General features: G+C 37.7%; 1 protein-coding gene across 1 annotated transcript in view; it reads right to left on the bottom strand.

The window, feature by feature from the left end:
* The window catches only part of PHKB (phosphorylase kinase, beta), a 126,423-nt gene that overhangs the window by 16,758 nt on the left and 89,585 nt on the right, over positions 1–20,080 (bottom strand). Inside the window, exons 15-20 of the mRNA XM_011989147.1 lie at positions 18,108–18,169; positions 17,857–18,019; positions 16,620–16,701; positions 14,592–14,649; positions 12,276–12,366; positions 8,921–9,123 (exon numbers count right to left, since the gene is read on the bottom strand). Coding sequence (XP_011844537.1) covers positions 8,921–9,123; positions 12,276–12,366; positions 14,592–14,649; positions 16,620–16,701; positions 17,857–18,019; positions 18,108–18,169 — 659 coding nt within the window. The remainder of the gene's footprint in view (positions 1–8,920; positions 9,124–12,275; positions 12,367–14,591; positions 14,650–16,619; positions 16,702–17,856; positions 18,020–18,107; positions 18,170–20,080) is intronic.

The raw sequence follows: 20,080 nt of genomic DNA, 5'->3' as shown, positions 1-20,080 counted from the left end.
GAAGGTCAAAATAATGAAGGTTATGGATGGCCCAGAGCCTTATACATTCAGTCTGTCTAAGAGCCAGAGGTGCTCTACTTGCCAATAAGCAAATGAGAAAGTGGTAGATTCACACGACTGACTAAATCAGCCTTCATTTATATCCAAGTTTGACTTGAGGACAATGAATTCTTTGGGACTGCTGGAAAAGCGGAAAAAGGAGTATTAGTATTCCTCAGACAGTTCTGGGAATAAGCTTATCCTTTTAAAAACACTCTTGTTTGGAGGTTCGTAAGGATACGGTGTGTGTATTGGTATGTTTATTTCCCATATGCCCCAATGAAGGCATACAATATGAGATAAAGTACATGGAAATCTGATAGCAGTGGTAAACCAGAACACCTGAACTTTTCTTTTTTTCTTTTTTGAGACATGGTCTTACTTGGTGCCCAGGGTAGAGTGCAGCTGTGTGATCTTGGCTCACTGCAACATCCACCTGCTAGGCTTAAGCAATCCTCCCACCTCAGCCTCCCAAGGAGCTGGGACTACAGGCAGGCACCAACGCACCCAGCTAATTTTTAATTTTTTTGTAGAGAAGGGGTTTTGCCATGTTGCCCAACTGGTCTCAAACTCCTGGGCTCAAGTGATTTATCCACCTTGGCCCCTCAAAGTGCTGGGATTACAGGTATGAGCCACTGCACCTGACCAGCTGAAATTTTCTGGAAAAAAAAATGCCATACAGAATAGAACTGATCACTGATCCTTGGGGAAAAAAATAATTTTTTAAAATAATCATTTTAAGATTTCAAGATAATACAAGGATCTGCTAAGTTTGCTGTTAAACAAATGATTAGATGATTTTGTGCAAACATTTAACTAAGCCATATGTTATCGGCTGAATTCTTTCTCCCCCACCAAATTCATATGTTGAAGCCCTAACTCCAATGTGATAGTATCTGGAGATGGGGTCTTTGGGAGGCAATTAGGTTTAGATGAGGTCATGATGTTAGAGCCCTTATGCTGGGATTAGTACCCTTATAAGATGATATACCAGAGCGCTCTCTCTCTCCAACAGAGGACACAGAGGACACAGAAGGCAGCTGTCTGCAAGCCAGGAGGAAAGCCCTCACCAGAAACCAAATCAGCAGGGACCCTGACCTTGGCCTTTCCAGCCTGCAGATAGTGAGAAAATAAATTTCTGTGTTTAAGCCATTCCATCTATGGCATTTTGTTATGGAAGCCAGAGCTGACACACCAAATGATAGAAGATGGGAAAGTTGCAAGAAGGGACTTTTTTGGCTTGATTCATATTAATATGGAGAGGGATACAATTTGATGAGGCAAACTGAGCTCTCTGGTGACTGAAGGATGTGGACTTACTCTATCACTGATCCAATCACGATATAATAGAGGTAGGGGAGCTTCATCACCTCACCTCCTTATCTCATATCAAATGTCAAAAGCAAAGACCTCGGAATGAGTATTAGAACCGTGCTAATGAACTTGGTGCCGTAATTATTTTCTCTTTCCTTTAGTGCATAAGCAATGTTATAGTCTGCTATCTATGACAACGATGGCTCTCTCTAAGCTTCAAATGTGTGATCCACAGATACAGTTTCGGGCATCAGAGGACAAGGTACATCTGGATCATAATTGCTTACAGAGGATGTCCTGGCAGTATGAAAAGCAGAGATGAAAAAGGCTTGATAACATATATCCTCTGGGGTTATCTCTAAGTAAAGCTTGACTGACAGACCTGCAGCAGAAAGCAGTTGATTGGAGGTCTTTACAGTAATGGGCCTGTCAGGAACTTGATCTATTTCAACAGGAAAGCTGGAGCACAAATCAATAATGAGACAGCAAATCAAATCATTATCAGACCAGAATACCATTCCTGTGAGCAGGTTAATTTTGTTCACTGGAGTGCCTGATAGCAGTAAAGTTGAAGAAACTGCATTGGCAAGATTAACCTTGGAAAAAAGAGAAAAGGGACATGGTGCTATTGGTTTAAAAGCAATTGAAGTAGTGGGTAATGTAAATAAATAAAATTTAAAAAACACTGAGAGAGAGTAGTTAAACCAGAGATAAAAGTATACACAGTGCAAGGGAATTCTGGGTAAGAGGTACCATGGTTAAGGCAAATGTTCTTATTTCTTATGTCCATTCAGCCTAGTGAATGCTGGCATTCCAAGAAGAATATGTTATCAAATGTGTCCAATCAATCAATCTCTTTAATCATAATTAACATTTAAAAGAGAGAAGCAATACCCAAAAGCCAAGTAAGAATGAGTCTGATGTGCTTATTGTACCATAAGGCAGTAAAAAAATAACACATTCTATAAATCCCCTCCCTATCTTTCTTTTAAAATTGTGCCACAACCAGTACAATACACAAAGGACTAACTCAGAAATATGTTCAACAATTTATAGGAAATTTGACATTCAAGGACTCTATAAATGAGTAATTTGCTCACCAATTTTAAGCAAACGAAAAACCTTCCACGGACTAATTCAAGGTAAAATTTGTAAAGAAATATACTGAGTATGTATTTGCTGCTGCTAATAAACAAATATGCAAGGGGCCCATTCACTTAAAAGGGCTCAGGTCTTAGTATAATTTATTAAGGATGAAGTCTAATAAAAACATAGAAGACACAAAAGTGTCTTTTTACTCTTCAGAGGGGTACTATCACAAGCCCCACAGATAGGATGACAGTTACCTTAAATTGTCTGATATCCCTAGAGAAGAAACAGCATTCCCAAATCTTTGTTACTGTGGTGGGAGAGTGCTGTGGGCATAGGTCTGAGGGGATTTCAGGGTATTTGCCACAGGTGTCATGAGTGTCTACCAGGTGACGGAGAGGTGACACCATATTAGATTGCAAGATACAACCCCAACAGGATTCTGAGATGGAGTTTCCATAAGAGATGCTTTGGGATCATTCCACTGGGCCTACAGGGGACTCAACCATGGCTGAAAGGGCCCCCTCCTCCAGGGTGAACTTCTCTTGCGACAGCACATGGCCTTTGCAAACTTAGGACCAGAAGACAAGAGTGAGTGAGACAGAGAGAGAGAGAGAGAGAGAGAGAGAGAGAGAGAGAGAGAGAGACAGAGAGAGAGTATGTGTGTTAGGACCAGAAGAGTGACTGAGACACAGAGAGAGAGAGAGAGAGAGAGAGTATGTGTGTGTTGGGAGAAGGGGGAGGTTCCTCCTGTGGCACCTTGAGATTTGTGGTGTGTAAAAAGCACTCCCCAGATGGAGCTGTTCTCCAAATGTCATGGGTAGAGGACCTCAAATTATCAAATACCACAGTGATAATGTTGAAGCTTTGCCCTTGCAAAACATCTTCACATTCTTTACCTAGAATCACCACATCCAACGAGGACACCAAAGCAGGGATAGCCCCACTGTTACCAACCAGGGTAACTTTTTTCCTTTTCTGTTTATTGTCGGGTTGAGCTCCTTTTCATTCCACTAGTTTTACATGTAAATGTGAAGTACTTTTTTAAACATTATTACCTGTTTTTCCTTCAAAATCACATGTGAAAAACGCATTGCTTATTTGGCAATATCTGCATACATCGTAATTCATCAGCTCTCATCCAAGGAGTTTACAGTATTCACACAAGTACCATAAAGATATATTTTGCAGCAGTCTTTCAGCATTATTCGAAATAGTGAAAACATTGGGAACGACCTAGATGTTCATTAGTAGAAAATAGTTTGAATAAATTGGTTTTTAGCCATACAATAAAATGCTGTGCTACCATTACATTGAACAAGATAAAGTCCTATATACTGACATTTATGAATGTCCTAGATAAATTAAATGTAAAAAAAAGATGCAGTGTATTGTTCCACATTTTATAAAACAACAATAATACCATACATATATATCTGTGTAATGTACATGTGCAAAAGTATCAGAGAAATATACATCAAATTGGTGTCAGTTACTTTCTCTAGGAAATTTCTACTTTCAAAGTTACATTTTTCAGTATTATTTTATAAATTACTTTAGCTTATTATTTTTAAGTGATTTGCATGATTTCAGCTACAGTATATTTCAGTCAAATTTCCTTATCTTTCTTTGTCTCTTCTTTCTTTTGATTGAAAGTAAATTACCTGCATAGAATTTGACCTTCACTCTCATCCCTTAAAATAGTTTCTTTCGAAGATTTGGAGCTATTTTGAATCAGTTATAAGAACTTTGAGTTATATCCTGATTTGTTCAGTCTGTTTGCCCTGATATTTTCAACTCCAACCTCTTGACTCCATATGAGGGTAAAGAAATGGTTCTTTCATGTGAGTTAACTCTAAATGAAAAGAAATGTGATTCTCCATCTCCGTACACGGTATAAAAGTACTCTATTGTCACAGACTCAGGCACTGATCTGAGACAGACTGAGAAGTATAGGTTATAAGTCTTCCAAAGCACATTCTTTGTAATAAGTGTTCTAGTTCGGGGAGCCTTTTCAAGTGACAGCCATCCTTGCAGAGGTTTAAACAAAGCCTTAGAGTGAAGGCAAACAGTTTCCCAAGATTTTACACTGCTGTGTTTTTCAGTCTATAGTAGTTTTTCCTTTACTGCTTATTCAGCATTTTAAGCTAATTTAGGTCCTCTACAAGTCTCATGTAATTCCCTTCCTTGAATTCAACTCTAACCTGATGCTTCTTTCTATTCATGGGAATGAGTATTTATTCTAAAAATAGCATTCTTTCCGTTTTGATATCTACTATTCTGTATGTTCAGTGCTTTCCATGAGAAATGACATACCATTTTTCCTTATACTGTGTCACCCAAAGTAAAAATGTCCGGTGGCAGCATGTGACTTAGTATTTAACAGTCAACTGACTCATAAAGAAATTTGCTATGAAACCTTAATTATTCACCATCCTGAAACTCATTCTGGGATTGTAGCATTATATTCTCATTGTGAGTATTAATAGTGTCCCTGCCTGACTTATGATGTATATTTCACTCTTATGTGCATCTCACAAGATCAGTTCTAATCACTAAGACAATTTCAGTTGGGGAGCAATCTGGTATTTTTTTTTTTTAAGGAGTGATTTATTTAAGAAATTTACTTCTGCTAAGGATAGGAACTAGATCTTATATTACTTCCTGTCTGTCTTATAGTTTCGTTCATCAGAGATGCTCAATAAATATTGGATTGTTTAACATATGGTATATAAGCAGAGTCAGGTGGTTTGCTTTGAGCTAGTAATGTGGGATTTAGGAAAAGCAAAAGGAAAGCATGTCTCTGTACTCTTAGAGAAGTAAATGGCTCTTAATTTTGATAAACATACTTGATTTTGTGCCACATGATATTGGAATTAAGTATAAAAGAAGATTTAATTAAATCATGTCCTTCAGGAAATGACCAAGTTAAACAGGGCCTTGTTTTTATGAAAGTCCAGTCATATATACAGAAGATATCAGGACGTAGCACTTTTCTCCATGGAGTTATTAATGGAATGGTGTAGTTAATCATATCAGAGTATAGGACAGGTTGCCTTACAATCGTACATCTCTTAGCAGTGTTTCCAGTAACGATCTAAGAGGAGACAAGTTTAAATAACGTGATCGCTGCACTCAAAAGATCACTCTAGTAAACCATCCTCTTCCTCTTCCTCCATCACTGTAGCCACAAATACTGTTTATTGAATATCTATTATATGCTAAGCAATGAATAATAGAAGAAAAATAAAAATTCTTCACATATATTATCTGACTTAATCCCTACAACAACTTCGAAGTACGCACTAGAACCACCATTTTACAGCAAAGAAACTGAGATTTGGAGAGTGTACATGGGCTGTTTTTGTCAGTAAGTGGAAGAACTGGGATTTACACCCAGGTCTGCCTAACTCCAGTGTTCTTATTCTTCAGTCTTACATACTTCTGCATGTTTTTGCTTCTGTATACCATTGCCATTATCTCACAGAAACAGGCTTTAGTGTTTATTTCTAAAACTTTATGGCTTTTATGACTTCTCATACATGATTTCAATTTATGATCCATATTGTATTCGAGTTCATGTAGTAACTATGATGTGCCAGATGTCAGATTTTTTTTGTTGTTGTTCTTTTGTCTGCCAGGCCTCCAATCTAGGATCAGTACTGTTTAGCATTTTATAGTGTAAGGAACTTGAGTAGGTACAAGTTAACAGACCAAATAAATGAGATTTTGTACCTTAATTCATCACAAGACTGAGAAAATGGGATGATTCTAAGTTGGCTGCTTGTATACTACAGTAGATATATTGTGTTGGTGCAAAAGTAATCATGGTTTTTGCCACTGAAAGTAGTGGGCGAAACCACAACTGTTTTTGCACCAACCTAATATTAAGATGCTATGAAAAGTTCAGAAAAGTCTAGAGCAGACTTTTCACTTCCTTGTAATATTCTAGGATACCTCTGTCAAATATAGAGCGCCTCATTATGTTAACCACAGAAAAAAAGCTTTCTGAAATACAAACCTGCCTGCCTGTTGCTGCATCAACATTGGCTTAGGAGGCAAAGCGTAAGAATAATTTGAAATTATATTTTGTCATACTTTCAATGTCAGTATTTGCAGAGGAAATAATATTTTCCTGAAGACTAATCCTTCTTTGTAGGACCAGGGCAGATGTCGTTGTTCGAAGTTAATAGCCAGTCAAATGCGTGAGCTAGTGAATATGCACTGAGCCCTTGGTGCTGTTTACTGGAACCAGCAAAGGTAGAGACACTGGGATAAGGACAAACGGTAGACAGTTGCCGCGTAACTCCTCCACAGAAAATCTTCTACCTCCCCTAAGGCAAAACCACCCCTGCCACTGAATTCACCTCTCTGGATACCACTAATTTGAGAGTTACAAGTGGAAAGCCTTGAATTTTATTCCCATTTCTGCCAGTAACTTAAGTGACTATCCCAGGCAAATGAGTTCTCCTTTCTTATGTTCAGAGGAAGAGATCTAATGTTTGCTGAGGGCCCATTTTCTAGGTGCTTGCCCTTTGGGTTATCTCAGATAATCCTCACAAAAACTCTGTAAGTTTACACACAAGCTGCTTGAAATTTTGCAAAATTAGATAACTTTCCCAAGATCATGGGCCAAGAACCAGGATTTGGAACTAGTCACTAGTGTGAGTGATGCAGAGTTCATGCTCCCCAACCCTTCTAATGACAGATGGAGAAAGGTATGGCAGTAATATTTGACAAATATAATTCAATTGTTTTTTATGCATGGTAACAGTACCGCGTTTATGTTTTGAAGAAGTTCTTATGTTTTTGAGATACAAATTTAAGTATTTACAGATCAGAAGATATGGATTTGCCTTTCAAAACTGACAGGGTACTATGGGGACAGGTGGGTAGTAGATGGGGGTATGGGTGAAGTAAGACGGACCAGATGATAGTATTGTTGAGGCTGGGTGATAGTACGGGCACGTCAGTCTTTATTATATCAGTCTCTGTATTCTTGTAAATGTTTGAAGTTTAAAAAAAAGTTGAAAAGTAATCAATGACATGAAGATATATTGGTAAAAGTTATGAAGTGACATGGACAAAACCAAAGTTTTAAACTACATAAAGTGGTCAGGTGAGGTGGCTCACGCCTGTAATCCCAGCATTTTGGGAGGCTGAGGCAGGCAGATCACTAAAGGTATGGAGTTCAAGACCAGCCTGGCCAACATGGTGAAACCCTGTCTCTACTAAAAATACAAAATTAGCTGGGTGTGGTGGCACATGCTTGTAATCCCAGCCACTTGGGAGGCTGAGGTGGGAGGACTGCTTGAACCTGGGAGGTGGCAGTTGCAGTGAGCTGAGATCGCACCACTGCACTCTAGCCTGTCTGATAGAATGAGACTCCATCTCAAAAAACAAAAACCTACATAAAGCGAAACTGATAAAAATAAAAATGCAAGGAGAAATTGATATAACCACAATTGTAATGAGAAATTAAGACTTTTATCAGCAGCCAATTATCAAATACAGATAGTAAAGATAATAAAACTCCAATTTTACAGTTAGCACTTATTTCACACTCATACACATACATGTATGTTTGCATCCAATAGAGAATGTATATTCTTTTCAAACACTTGAGAAACACCCTCCAAAGTTGGCCACATGTTAGATTACATTATAAGCTCAGATACCATTGGGCTCTTTTACAATCAGGACATACTCACATGATACTTATACAATCAAAAATGTATTTAAAAAAGAAACATTTATACTTTCTTAGCTTGTCATAGACTTTTAAAACATATCTCATTTCATTTTCATATAAAACAAAGAAACTAGTATTAAAGCGAGGCTAGAGAGTGATCAGTCATTTATCCGAGGTTACTGAGATGACAATGGCAGTCGGAACTTGAACTCAGTTCTGCTGAATCCCAGAGCCTGGTTAACTTTTCCTACACATGCTGCCTCATAAAATTCTTGATTACGAATATTCAAGATCATCAGAGCCTTACTTTTGATTTCTTCTCCAAGAACAACAATATTAAAAATCAATAGTTAGATTTTGGTAGAAAATGGGTATAGAATATTCTTAAAAGGACCAAATTTTTATCTGAATGTGTCCTCCTGACAGTTTTACTGAAAATCATTCCTGTCTTAAGGCCTATTCATTTTATTTCTAGGAATTTTTGCAAGTACTGTGCTTAGTGTTTTACACGACACAGCTGTTGAAATTTCTGGGGTTTGATTTTACCAGACAACAGAGTTACTTCACTATATCTAATTCAGGCATGAAATAAATGTTAAGGATTCTTTCAGGCTAGTAGCATTTATTTTGCATACCACCAGATATTGCCTGCATGGCTTAGAGGACAGGTGCACTTTGCTGAATACTCACCAGACACCAGGAACATTGCTTCACTTGGAGAGGCTAGGTCTGTTAGAGGACAACTTGAACAATTCTCTTTATGCAAATGCAAAGGACTTCACTCACCCGATTCGTATTTTCAGCATGCCACTGAATAACTCAGGGTTATTGGAGATGATCCAGCCAATATGGATGACCAGTTCTTGCTGAATGACCGCTTCCCTCTCATCATGGGTGTTACACTTATAATAGATGATGTTTTTAATCACTCTTGGAGACAAAGGATTAGAGATAACTTCTTCTTCATGCCCAAAGGCACCCAGAGTTACCTACGAGTGACAGAATTTTATTGTAAAATTCTCCTAGCTACTAAAAGATAAAAATAAAAAAAACTCAAGGCTCAGGATGACTGGCAGGCTGAAATTACTCTATATAAGCTAGGGAATTAGGCAGAATCACTGTTCCTGCTGTTTATTAAAATGGCTTTCAAAGCGTGACTCCCACTGGAAATCATGATGGTTCACAGTCTAGTCTCAAATATAAGGGCAGGTGAGGGTTCCAGTTAGGGGAGTGGAGGTGAGCGGATAAAAGCAGGGAAGGAATATAAATAACTAATAAGTTAAAATTATTCTGAATGACTTTAGCACTAGAAACTCCCCAGAGAAACCAGAATAGGTTAAAGAGTTTCACTTTACTGCACAGTCTACACAATTTGGTATTTGAGAGATAAACTTTTTGATTCTTTTATAGTTTCTCAGGCAGATTCTTTTGCCTCAACAACACTATAACGCTTCAAAGGCAGGTGTGATGCCACCCAGTTCCTGTGTAGCCCTCATTTTTCTGGGCATAATGCAAGGTGCCTGGTGAGGGTTAAAATATGTGGTGACAGATCTCTCACCTGTGGAGGGGAGGGAACAGGCTGTTCACAGCCTGGGACACCAGAGAGCACAGAGCGAAATGGCCAAAAAAAACTCTGAGCAGAATGCTGCTGAAGCTGGCAAGGGGAATAGGCTGGTCTCTCTCTCTCCTCTATCCCTGGCATTCTGCTCCCAGGGGACTCTGCAGGCCACCCTTCTCCCTGAGTACCCCTTCCCATCTCTTTTCCATGTACAGTGTACCATCATAAAAGGCAGGAAAAAACAATAGCATATCAAAGGCCACAGAGATGAGGGAAGAGAGCAGAACATGGAGTCTATTGCCTCAATTTTATAATGGAGTGAAAACTGCGAACTGCTGGTTTATTATATCACAAGTGGCATGAACCAGTTAGTCTGAGTGTGAATACTTTCATTAAAATGTCAGTGTGTAAAGAAGAAAACAAACAGAAGGCACATCATTGCCTCTGGAAGCAATGATGACTAAGCCATGATTTCATTCCACAGAGCTTGAGGTGATCTGAATGTGCTTGGTAGAAACAATATTACTTCAATGCTTAGGGCACTCAGAAAAATTCTGAATGCTCTGTTCTTACTTCTTTATTGTAAAGAAGTAAGGTGCGGTCAGAGAATGGACTTCATGCCTCTGGTAATGAAGCTGAGCTACCGGCCTCCAAGTCTTGCCCAGCTCTGTAAGTGATTTACCCTGGGAGACATACTAGTGTGATGAGCAATGGTCCAGGCACAACCTTAGGGCAGGATGTGGGAGCAGAATCTCAGGACCACAGGCTACAAGCTCCCTTTAGATATTGTGTAGTTGGACAGGACCAACCCTAACCCACCCTTTCTCCCAGTGTCAGGTGCCGATGACCTTGAATATCTCCAAAAGTTTCTGAATGTTCATATGCAGAGTTAACTCTCTTTTCAGATATGCTACAAGGATCTAAAATCCAAGGAAAAATATCTTCTCAAAGCCTGTTTAACTTTCTTTCAGAGGTGGCTTGGTTCAGGGCAAAAATATGAGACTCTCGCTGGAGGCAAGAATTCTGGTGAGAAAAGGCACTAGGATAAGTTACTTCCTGCATTTTGGTCTGTTTTAGCCAACAAACAGGGATAAAAAATCTACCTCTCAACAATTTGGAAAAAATAACATATATGAAGTGATTTAACTTTTTCTTAGGATTTTTTGTATTTTTTCTTTTTAATTTTTTTAAACGACAGGGTATTGCTCTGTTGCCCAGGCTGGAGTGCAATGGAATGATCATGGCTCACTACAGCCTCAAACTCTTGGCTCAAGCAATCCTCCTACCTCAGCTTCCCAAGGAACTGAGACCAAAGGCATGTGCCATTAGGCCCAGCTATTTTTTTTTTTTTTTTGCAGAGATAGGGTCTTGCTATGTGCTGAGGCTGGTCTTGAATTCCTGGCCTCAAGTGATCCTCCCGCCTTGGCCCCCAAAGTGTTTGGATTACAGGTGTCAGCCACCATGCCCAGCAGGAATCTTTTATTAGTACAATTATTTTTAATTATTAAATATTACATGAAACAATAAATAGCTTATTATTCTAACATTTCAAAAGCTAAATATAAGGATGAATAATTTTAATCTTAATGAATTAAGAGCCCTGAAATATGACCAATGGGTTGATTCCATTGAAGAGCATTAAAGTACTTCATATTACTAAAGCTTATTATATCCCCAGATTAACTCTCAGGAAAACACAATAAAGCACATATATTCACAGAGAAGAGACGGAGAGTAAGTGAACAGGTTTTCATTCTAATCAAAGGATGATTCAGCCAGGTAAATTAGAGCTTATAGAAAACAAAACAGAAAATGAGCAGCCACACCCCACATGCACAGGCTCAATTCAACCCACATTCACCAAGTGCTTTTTCCAAGCAAGGCCCCATGCTGGGCACACTGGGATGTGTACTGGACAAGACTCAGACTCTGACCCCTGGGGGCTCACAGCCTACCATGAGGTGAGAGACACACATTCAAATGAACTGGGACCCAGGGCAGATTGTGGGAATTGTCACAGACCTATTGTGAGAATCCAGAGAGAGAGACCACTGCTAACTGGAGATGGCTCCGTGAGGAGGAGGTGACAGAGCTGGCCCTGGCGAATGGGGAGGAGCTGGGGTTAGAGATGGCCTGGGGCAGGGGATCTGGGGAGCAGCACTGGCATGCAGAGACCCTGGCTGGGCACGAACACCATGCTTTCTAAGGAGGGAGATCTTATGTGGAGCGGAAGGGAATATGTGCCCTTCGCTGTTCACCTACCTCTGCTCTGCCTATCCGAAACCTGTCTGGAGTACTTTAGTAGTTATTGGTCCATTTTCTACATTAGCATCTACATTGATCTCAACACAGGAGTTGAAGATTACAGCTCTAAGGTGCAGCAGGAAAAGGGGAAGGCCCATTTAATATCTTTCTGACTAGATTTTGCTTGGGGAAGGAGACTTTCGTAGCAATGCCTGAGCCCTTATAAATCTGAAAGTGAGAGGCCTATGACACTGAGGCTTGCCAGACTTAAAAGTAAGGGTCCTAGCCAGAAATCTTTGCCACTGGGACCAAATAAGTGTCTGAAAAGCAAATACTTACCTGTTTGCCCTGCACTAAAACATTAGTAATGGATGGGGCCAGGCTGTCCACTACTTTACTTAAAAGACTTGCTGCACGGCGTACAACCGACCTGGGGGCAAAGAAGAGAGCAGGCCAGATGTTCACAAATCTAAAATATGAGGAATGCATCGGGCCCTGACTGGGTAATCTTTAAAATATACACGGTTGAATCCTCACATCATCATTTGGAGGAAACACTGCCCAGGACATTGAACCTAACAGCTGAAATTTCCCAGACTGCAGGACCATTCAGAATTAGGGAGGGATCCCTCCACCTCATCCCTGCCACCAAGCTGTGACAAAAATATTACTGATGACACTATCGATTTAAAAAGCAAAAAAAGAAAACCTAGTTATTATTTTGATTAGGGAGGGAGAGTGTATAGGAGGAATTAAGAGGATATTCTGATTTTGCATTAACAAGTTCATTACTAAATCTGTCACTAGTACATGTGACCTATTTCTATAACCATTCTAAGTCATGTTTCTTTTGGTGCCTAGATAACCAAATCTCTGGATTAGAGGATTCATTTAGTACTGAATTTTAGAAAGTGCTACAATGAAATACCAGTATTTCTTTTTCATGATAAAGTCATAATGTTGGGGGAAGAAATTCACACTGCTATTTTTGTATTACTGAAAAAGTCTTAGAACCTAGGGAGAACAGATTTTTTTTTTTTAAAGTACAGCACATGCAATACATCAGATAGTTTTTTTCCCTCAAAAGTAAAAATTCACGTGGAACTTTTAGATAGAAAAAGTAAAATAAAAATGTAGGTTTGAAACTCGCTGCAATCTTTAGGTATTTCAGGATATCCACAGAAGCTGACTTATAAAAAACATTTATATTTCTTAATTTCAACATAGATGACTAAAAGAAAATTCAGTCAATAACTAATAAAGTTAGTGAAACAAACACTTCCTACTTCTAGAGAAGCTTTCACCCACACACTCTAAGACCAAAAGACATGTTTAACCTTCAGAGTGCAAATAAGCCCACACATTTCAAGCAGCTTGGGTTTTCAAATTCTGTGCATGTTACCTGTTTCCCATGTACCAGAAAAGTAGTAATGTGTGGGGCTATAGAGGAAGAAAATTTCTGGGTAAATGCAGCCCCGTAGCGCACCGCCAACCTGGGTGTGTCAGTGGAAAGCCATAAAAGGGAAAATAGAGTAAATACAACTTCCAGTTCTTCCAAACATAACAGTCAGTATTCTAAATGTTTGCTAGCTAATGATTTATCTGAAATGCATAAAGTGTAATACATAAAGCAAGAACAGATGTGCTTAATCAAAAATAAGACTATAGACCACACTTGAAACTTACTGGCTAAGAAAGTTTACCAGAACTATCACTTATTGGCTTGATGTCTTACTGTACTAAGAATTTACAGTGAAAATTTGAAAGATTTAACTATAGGATTATTACATTATTTCTTCTGAGGAGGAATGGTATATTTATGATAAAATATAATTGAAATATTCTAAGAGATTGTTTCGTCTAATCCTCTTATTTTAGGGATTAGAAACCTGAGGCTCATTGAGGTTAAGGGAGTTTCTTATGACATTCTTGAGACTTTTTTTTTTTTAAGTGGATAACGTATCATTAAAAAATGTGTGCGTGTGTATATATATCTATACATACACTTTGACTTTCAATATTTGTTAGATTCAGCTAGTAAAACATTTCTGTAGAATTACATCAAAATGCAGAGGGCCATGCATTTAGGCATTCCTACTCAATTGTGAATTTAAACAACTTTATTTATTTAAACTTTCCTACTTCTTTTTTTTTTCAGTCTCTGGGAAGAGACTAGCCCTGTAGAACAAATTGGTTATTTTTCATGAAACAGCTACAATCACTGGGATTCATTCAACTTAAGTGACAAGAGAATAGCCTTCTCAGTATATTATTTTTGCTTATGATTAGATAAATCACTGGTCTCTTTTCATGGCCTTCTATAATAGCAGAACAGGTTGCCTAAATTAAAAAACAGAACTTAAAGCACCTTGCTGGGGCAGAGAAGGTGTAGAGTAGGAAAGAATTCTTAGCATATCATTTCAGTGAATACTCTTCAGGTTCAATCCCTACAGTGTCTTTGTTTTCAGAATTTTGGTGGAGGAGGTGCGGGGAGAGACATGCTACATAGGCACATTCTTAGGAAGTGCTGTAACCTTGGAGGTTCAAAGTAAAAATTAGGATGAATAACCATCTTTAAGACTGGTCCATTTTCTTTAGGCTATCGAATATGACAACACAAAAATAAAACGTAACAACAAGGACACTAATACAAACCAAAGTTTTTTGCTGCCAGCTCTTCTATAGATTCTCTCAATGTGATCAGAAATGGTACCTAGACATTGGATAATAGAGTCTTTGTTGAACAAAACTTTTAATTAAATGCATCACATTTATTCCTCTTAAAAGTACTCAAATTTTCACTGTGCTTCACTAGAGTTGATACATCGATTCATTAATGTTCTGAACTGACATATTTAAATATGTAACTCAAATATATAGAGTGTGACTATCTCCAGCACTTGATACTATTTAGTCTGAGTATATAATTTTGGTACTTTATTTCTTGAAATTCAACTATTTTCCTAATTAATATGCAATCTAAACTTTTAACAATACAAATGCTATTTTAATTTACTGCAGAAAAGAGGAAAAGAGAATATAGTAAAATAATTAGCAATTGAACAAATACTGTAGACTCTAATATATATGACTTTTCATTTATTTGTTCAATAAAACTTTACTGAGGCCTTGTTATGTACATGGGGCTATGATCATTCCAACATATGCTACTGCTCAAAAGACACCAGTGGGTTTCATAATTTGGCCACGATTTTGTCCGTAAAATCACAATGTGACAGGAAAGAGCACCAAAAAGAAAACAAAGATAAAGAACAAGATCTTTAACATTTCACTCTAAACTTTTTATAGTCTTTTAACAAATTAGATAAAATTATATTCGGATTCTGTAGATGCATATGATTTTCAATGTTTCACATAAGGTTTTATAGATTTAAAACATTTAACGAATATTATTCTCAAGTTTATAAAAATGGTTTAAAAAGTCATTCCCTTAGCATTTTCATTATAAACTATTTTATATAAATTTTCTTTTATTTAAAAGCACTAAAACTTTTCAATTAAAAAAACAGCCATTCTGAATTCTAGGTTTCTAATGAAATGTTTGATTTTTAAAAATCCTATTGTTTTAGATAAAGTGCAAATTTCAGTGAATGTCCTAAATACAACTGAGATTCTGCTTATACTTACAGTTTTAAGACTAATTAGAAATATACAAGATTCTGTTTGAAATTTGCTAAAAGTTCCTCTGCCTTTAACAAGCTAAGAAATGGAAAACGATTCAATTCACATGTATAATACTCAAGAAGGTTATCTCTTAGCTATAATAAGGCAAAAACTAAGTAGATCTCATTTGAATAAATAACTATGCTCGGTTAATTACCAGAACTATATGAATTATTAATTCCACTGCTGTTTTTCAGTTCTAACCATATCAACACACACCTCTTAACAGAGTACTTTCAAATAAGCCAAAGATTTTTGAATAGCTAGACATTAAGTACTTGAACTGTATTCTGCATTATTCTGTATTACAAAATGTCAGAAGTGGACCATGGTGGAGAACTTAAAGATTCCTTACAGTGGTGACTCCACATGCAAGTGTGAATCTGGGGGATAACTGGGTTTCATTCTTAATGCAGAGTGGACATAGATATAATTACAAATGATTTATTTTTATTAACCATCTTCCGAGCACAATTCTATTAAATGCCATGTTCCATTCCAAATGGCTGCTGCAGATCATGAGGGAGCTAATTTTTTTTTTTTTTTTTTTTTTTTTTTTGAGACGGAGTCTCGCTCTGTCACCCAGGCTGGAGTGCAGTGGTGCTATCTTGAGGGAGCTAATTTTTATAGACATAACAATTCGATGTTATTCTTGAAAAATTAGAGAAGATAAAACTGGAAATAGAAACTGTCAATAAATAACTATGGAATTCATCAGAGGTTAACAATCACAGGTACAATCCAAGCTCCAATACTTTTCAGACAATCAGAGAAACAATCAAGCATCACTGCATGAAAGCCAGTTAGGGGTTCATACATCAGTCTCCTCCACTTTAGGGGGTATGAATGAACATTTTCCATTCAAAAGTGAAAAAGAAGGTTTAATGAAGGGGGAAATAACTTGCAACATTTTAGTGGATAGCTTATGCATATTTGATATATGTTCAAGGCTACAGCGGTCCTCTTATTTAAAATGTTCTCTTAGACATGCACTCTTACCTTCCTTTGTGATGAAGTTGGGGCCTTCTCTTTTGAGCAGTATACCCAGCAGGATGGCTTGGCTAGCCAGACAACTGCAATCCTGAAAATATAAATCACGGTGAGGAACTGAAATGAAATGGGTACAGGAGTTACCACAGAGGGTAACTAATCACAAAACCACATGATGCAGAGAAGAAATACTTTACTATGAACTGAGGAAAGATAAACTATCATTGATATAATATAAAGCATAAGATGACATTATACAGCGATTCATACTTACCTTAGATATCTTAGAGATAGAGGGTAGACAAGTGACAAGCTGGATTCCTGGGGTGGTAGGATTTAATAATTAAATTTGCCAGAAAACAAGATAAGTAATGAACAGAAAATATTTTATCTACAAGCAATAATACTGATTTTGCCACTCTCTGAGAGACTTGGCCAGGTCATTTAACCACTCCCTTCTTGATTCTTCTTATTGGTAAATGGGAGACCATGTTGCTAGCAAACTGTTGTGAAGAGATAGATGATAGGAGGGGACTTGTTTACGAGTGTTTATTACATATTAGGTCACTGTGCTATGTGCTTTATGCCATATTATATCTTATTCATGCTTATTTGGATCTATACAATATCCATCAACAAGAATTGGTCACATCTGGAAGGATATATATTTGGTCTACATGCTCAAATTTGTATGCCCCAAACAAAACGTCACAGTGTTTATTGCTCTACTGGGAGAATTTCGTTTCCTTGAATCAGTACTACACCCTATCCACCCTTACTCTTCTGAAATGTAAGTAACCTTAGGAAAGATAAATATTCATTTGCTAAAATATTTGTATGAATGCAGTGAAAGGACTGCTTTACTCAGTGACAGGACTGACCTAAAGCAAGCATTACACCTAAACACTGGGGCAGGAGACAAGATGGGGGCAGAAAGGAAGAAAGAGGGCTCTGAAAGAGAAATCTGGAGAACCCACAGGCAACTATCATTGACTTCTTTAATGGCTCATACCATACTTGTGTATCCAAGACAAACATATTCACCTGCAATTCTTAAGCATTTTTAAAGATATCTATGCAGATGTTAGACCAAGAGAACAACTTCTCATGATTGCCCTGGGTGTAGACAAGTCATCCACCTCCAGATTAATTGCTACCTTCACTGAGGACAAAAAGACATATGGTCTGACTCTGGGAGCCTCTGCCCCAGCAACCGAGGGCCATGTGGGAACTGCATCTGTCTCACATTCAGTTTTTGAAGAATTTCGTGGGTGGGTTTGTCCTTCCATTCACTAATGTTGACATCCGGCTGCTGTCCCAGTTCAGGAGCACTAGGGGTGCTGCTTTGACGTTTGACTTTTGAATGTTTGGGAGGTTCTAGTTCCTCAAAACTCTTAAATTCTGGAAGCCTAGAAAGTAAAAGAAAAGGTTTCATATTTTCTACTTTTCTAATGTAATTTCAAAAAACCCAAAATGAAATAACCCAAAGGGACTTACTCTTCTGTGTCACTGATTCGTAGGAAATCAAGTTGTTCTACTACAGCTCCAGATATTAGGGTCTGAAACGTGATCAAAAAAGGATTAGAAACTCTTAGATACATCAAGCTATACTCTTATGGCCTGTGTGCATACCCTTCTGTAATTAATACTTCAAAAAAATTGCGTAAAAATATATACAGTTCTGAAGTAATTCTTGAATGAACATTCGAAAATCACACAGGTTTCTACACACACACACACACACACACACACAAACCCCTTAAATAGTATATACACATCAAGTTACAAGTTTATGAGTCATTATAAATAGGTCAACATGAGATGAACTCTCTGTTCTTAGAATTGCAGGCATTTACTTTTAAGCTGGAATTAAAATAATTCAGTAACCATTAAAATGCTAAAAAAAATTACATTTCTGACTGGGGGGCAGTGGTTCATGCCTGTAATCCCAGCACTTTGTGGGGCCAAGGCGGGCGGATCATGAGGTCAAGAGATCAAGACCATCCTGGCCATCCTGGTGAAACCCCAACTCTACTAAAAATACAAAAATCAGCTCGGCGTGGTGGCACATGCCTGTAGTCCCAACTACTTGGGAGGCTGAGGCAGGAGAATCACTTGAACACAGAAGGTGGAGGTTGTGGTGAGCCGAGATCGCACCACTGTACTCTGGAATGGCGGAACGAGACTCCGTCTCAAAAAATAAATAAAGTAAAATAAAATATCCAAATTAGAAAACACATAAAATACTAAAATTGTTTTGGGAAAAGATGTGAAATTGCACTTTGGATTCTGCTACTGTAATGTATTTCTGGGTCATCCAATGATAGGATACCGACAAGACTCCATTTTTTTCAGGAACATGAAGGTATTGGTTATCCAGGCCAATGCTTCTCTACATTCTGGCGTATGGCTACCCATATTTGGTCATTTTATTTTCCATTAGTTTCTGATTATAGGCTGAACAAACTAAATGAGTCTGAACTGAAACATTGTGTTTGTCAGTGGTTCACGGTGAACAGTATGAACAGTATAAATGAATGATAAACCTACAATGATTTTTAACATTATGTGTCACTTCTAATTATCTGATGAATTGTCAGAGAAAATTGAGAAATGTGCTCATAAAAAACAAGGCATAAATTATTACTTAAAAATAAGGCAATATTTATTACATATTTATACAATATTTATAACATATATTATTTTCTCTATTTTCTCACTGTTCATCTCAAATGTGAAGAAACAGGACACTGGGAATGTTGCTTTTGTTGGCTAACTACCCAGAGCAGTAGTGCCTTCTCCTCTAGTGGAAACTCATAAACAAAGTAGATCAACAAATGTCCATTTACAGATGACAGGATGGACATATTAATAGCAATCATAATAAAGTTTCCTTGAGTTTGAGTGAGAAAGGTCGACTATGCAGTTGATCTGCACATTTTTACTAGCCTGGCTATAGTCAGGTCACTCTGGAACAGTAAGTTCCCTAAGAGCAGGGTCTGTGCCTAGGCAGGTTCATCGAATGATATTTCCTAATATGTAGGCTAGCATGTATACATCTTGCTATTCAGTTAAATAATTTGTTAGACAAATATTTATTGAAGGCCTACTAGGTACTATGTTAGATATTGAGGATACAGCATGAACAAAATACATAACATTCTTGCCTTCTTGAAACTGTTCTTAAAGGTATGTGTAGCGGATAGACAATAAAAAAGCTATATACACACACACACACAGTCATGTATCGCTTAATGACCAAGATACATTCTGAGAAATGCATCATTAGGCAATCTTGTTGTTGTGTGAACACCCATAGAGTGTACTTACACAAACTGTGGTATAGCCTACTAAACACTAAGCTATATGGCACAGCCTATTGCTCTTAGGCTACAAACATGTACTGAATACTGTAGGCAACTGTAATATGATGGTAAGTATTTGTGTATCTAAAGATAGAAAAGGTACAG

This window comes from Mandrillus leucophaeus, unplaced genomic scaffold (genome assembly GCF_000951045.1).
Source record: "Mandrillus leucophaeus isolate KB7577 unplaced genomic scaffold, Mleu.le_1.0 Scaffold348, whole genome shotgun sequence".
Taxonomy (NCBI): Eukaryota; Metazoa; Chordata; class Mammalia; order Primates; family Cercopithecidae; genus Mandrillus; species Mandrillus leucophaeus.
Note: the sequence above shows the minus strand (reverse complement) of the source record. Positions and strands in the feature narration are given on the sequence as shown.